Source organism: Coregonus lavaretus, assembly GCF_964263955.1.
Source record: "Coregonus lavaretus genome assembly, chromosome: 31".
NCBI lineage: Eukaryota > Metazoa > Chordata > Actinopteri > Salmoniformes > Salmonidae > Coregonus > Coregonus lavaretus.
Window position 1 is genome coordinate 4,716,794 of NC_140018.1, and position 1,349 is coordinate 4,718,142.

At 52.0% G+C, this 1,349-nt stretch overlaps 1 protein-coding gene across 1 annotated transcript in view; it reads left to right on the top strand.

Moving 5' to 3' along the window:
* Nucleotides 1-1,093, top strand: part of LOC311106991 (poly(A) polymerase type 3-like) — a gene marked incomplete at its 3' end in the record, with an annotated part of 25,791 nt that extends 24,698 nt beyond the window's left edge. Inside the window, exons 18-20 of the mRNA XM_084149416.1 lie at nt 109-465; nt 726-797; nt 955-1,093. Coding sequence (XP_084005542.1) covers nt 109-465; nt 726-797; nt 955-1,050 — 525 coding nt within the window. The remainder of the gene's footprint in view (nt 1-108; nt 466-725; nt 798-954) is intronic.
* Nucleotides 1,094-1,349: the final 256 nt, after the last annotated feature.

Below are 1,349 nucleotides of genomic sequence, written 5' to 3' on the forward strand. Positions count from 1 at the left end.
TGTACAACATGTATACACCACATAGAAGTTGTTGCTGCCATTTTGGGACAGTAGACTTCAGTTATTGATCCGGTTTGATAATGTTCTCCTCCCCTCTGTTTCTTGTAGGAGTCAGCCGCTGAGAGACAGCCTTCAGGAGACCCAGTCCCCAGCAGCCAGACCCCCTCTCCTCCCGCCACCATGGGTGCCCCAGCGGCCCCCCAGACCCCCTCTCCTCCCGCCACCTTGGGTGCCCCAGCGGCCCACAAGACCCTCTCTCCTCCCCCCACCGTGGGTGCCCCAGCGGCCCACAAGACCCCCTCTCCTCCCCCCACCTTGGGTGCCCCAGCAGCCCACAAGACCCCTGACCAGGAGGTGCTGGAAGAGGAGAGCCCTGAGGAGCACCAGATGGAGGAGGACTCCTCCGTAGTCCCAGAGACGAAGAGGACGGAGGATAGTGCTGCAGCTACCTCTGTGGAGGCAGAGGTACACAACAAGCTTATCATGTCCCAATTTCATTTATGGATACCATTTTATGTCTCTGCGTCTCCTAATGTATTGCACAAGTTGACTGCAGGTATTTACTTATAAATTACAATTATTCAAATGTATTGAAAACGTCATCGTTTTTTTGGACGGTATTGAAAAACCAGCCCGTGGCTTTTTCCAAATGCCCTGGTATATACGGTATACCACCCAAGCCTAGTAGTTGTGATAAACTGTTATGTGGGTCCTGGTGTTCCCAGGTCAACGAGGACAATATATCTGAGGAGATGGCTGCTTCTGAAGGGGAAGTGAAGATGGAGGCAGACATTAAGGTAACGGTAAACATTACATTCACAAAGGAGTCTCATTTTCTCTCACTCATAATTCTAAGTAGGCTACAGATACTTTTCTGAAAATCTCCTCTTTGGTCTGTTTATATAGTGCGTTTTACAGCCAAACTACAACTTAATAATCTTTCTCTACCCTCAGAGAATTGTCAGTGCGGATCTGTCAGACGTGCCTCTCTTGCCAGCCAACCACATTCCAGTGGTGAAGAACTCCATCAAGCTTCGTCTCAGCAGATAGGAGAGGACAGACGCACCTACCCAGCCACTTCGCCCCCCCCCCCCCCCCCCCCCCCAACCCCTGAACGCTACGGTGGATGTCCTAATGTACCTACTTGTCTTCCGCCACGGAATGCCCACAGTACTGCAGACAGACGGATAGACAGACAGGGCGGACGCACAGGCTACTAGACAGACAGACAGACACAGACAGCGCTCTGTCGACCAGGGACATTGTCAGTTGACATGCAGGGCGTAGCTGCAACTATCTTCACAAGAGGGCGATGTTACCCTTCTGCTGGATTCTCCTAGGCAGCGTCC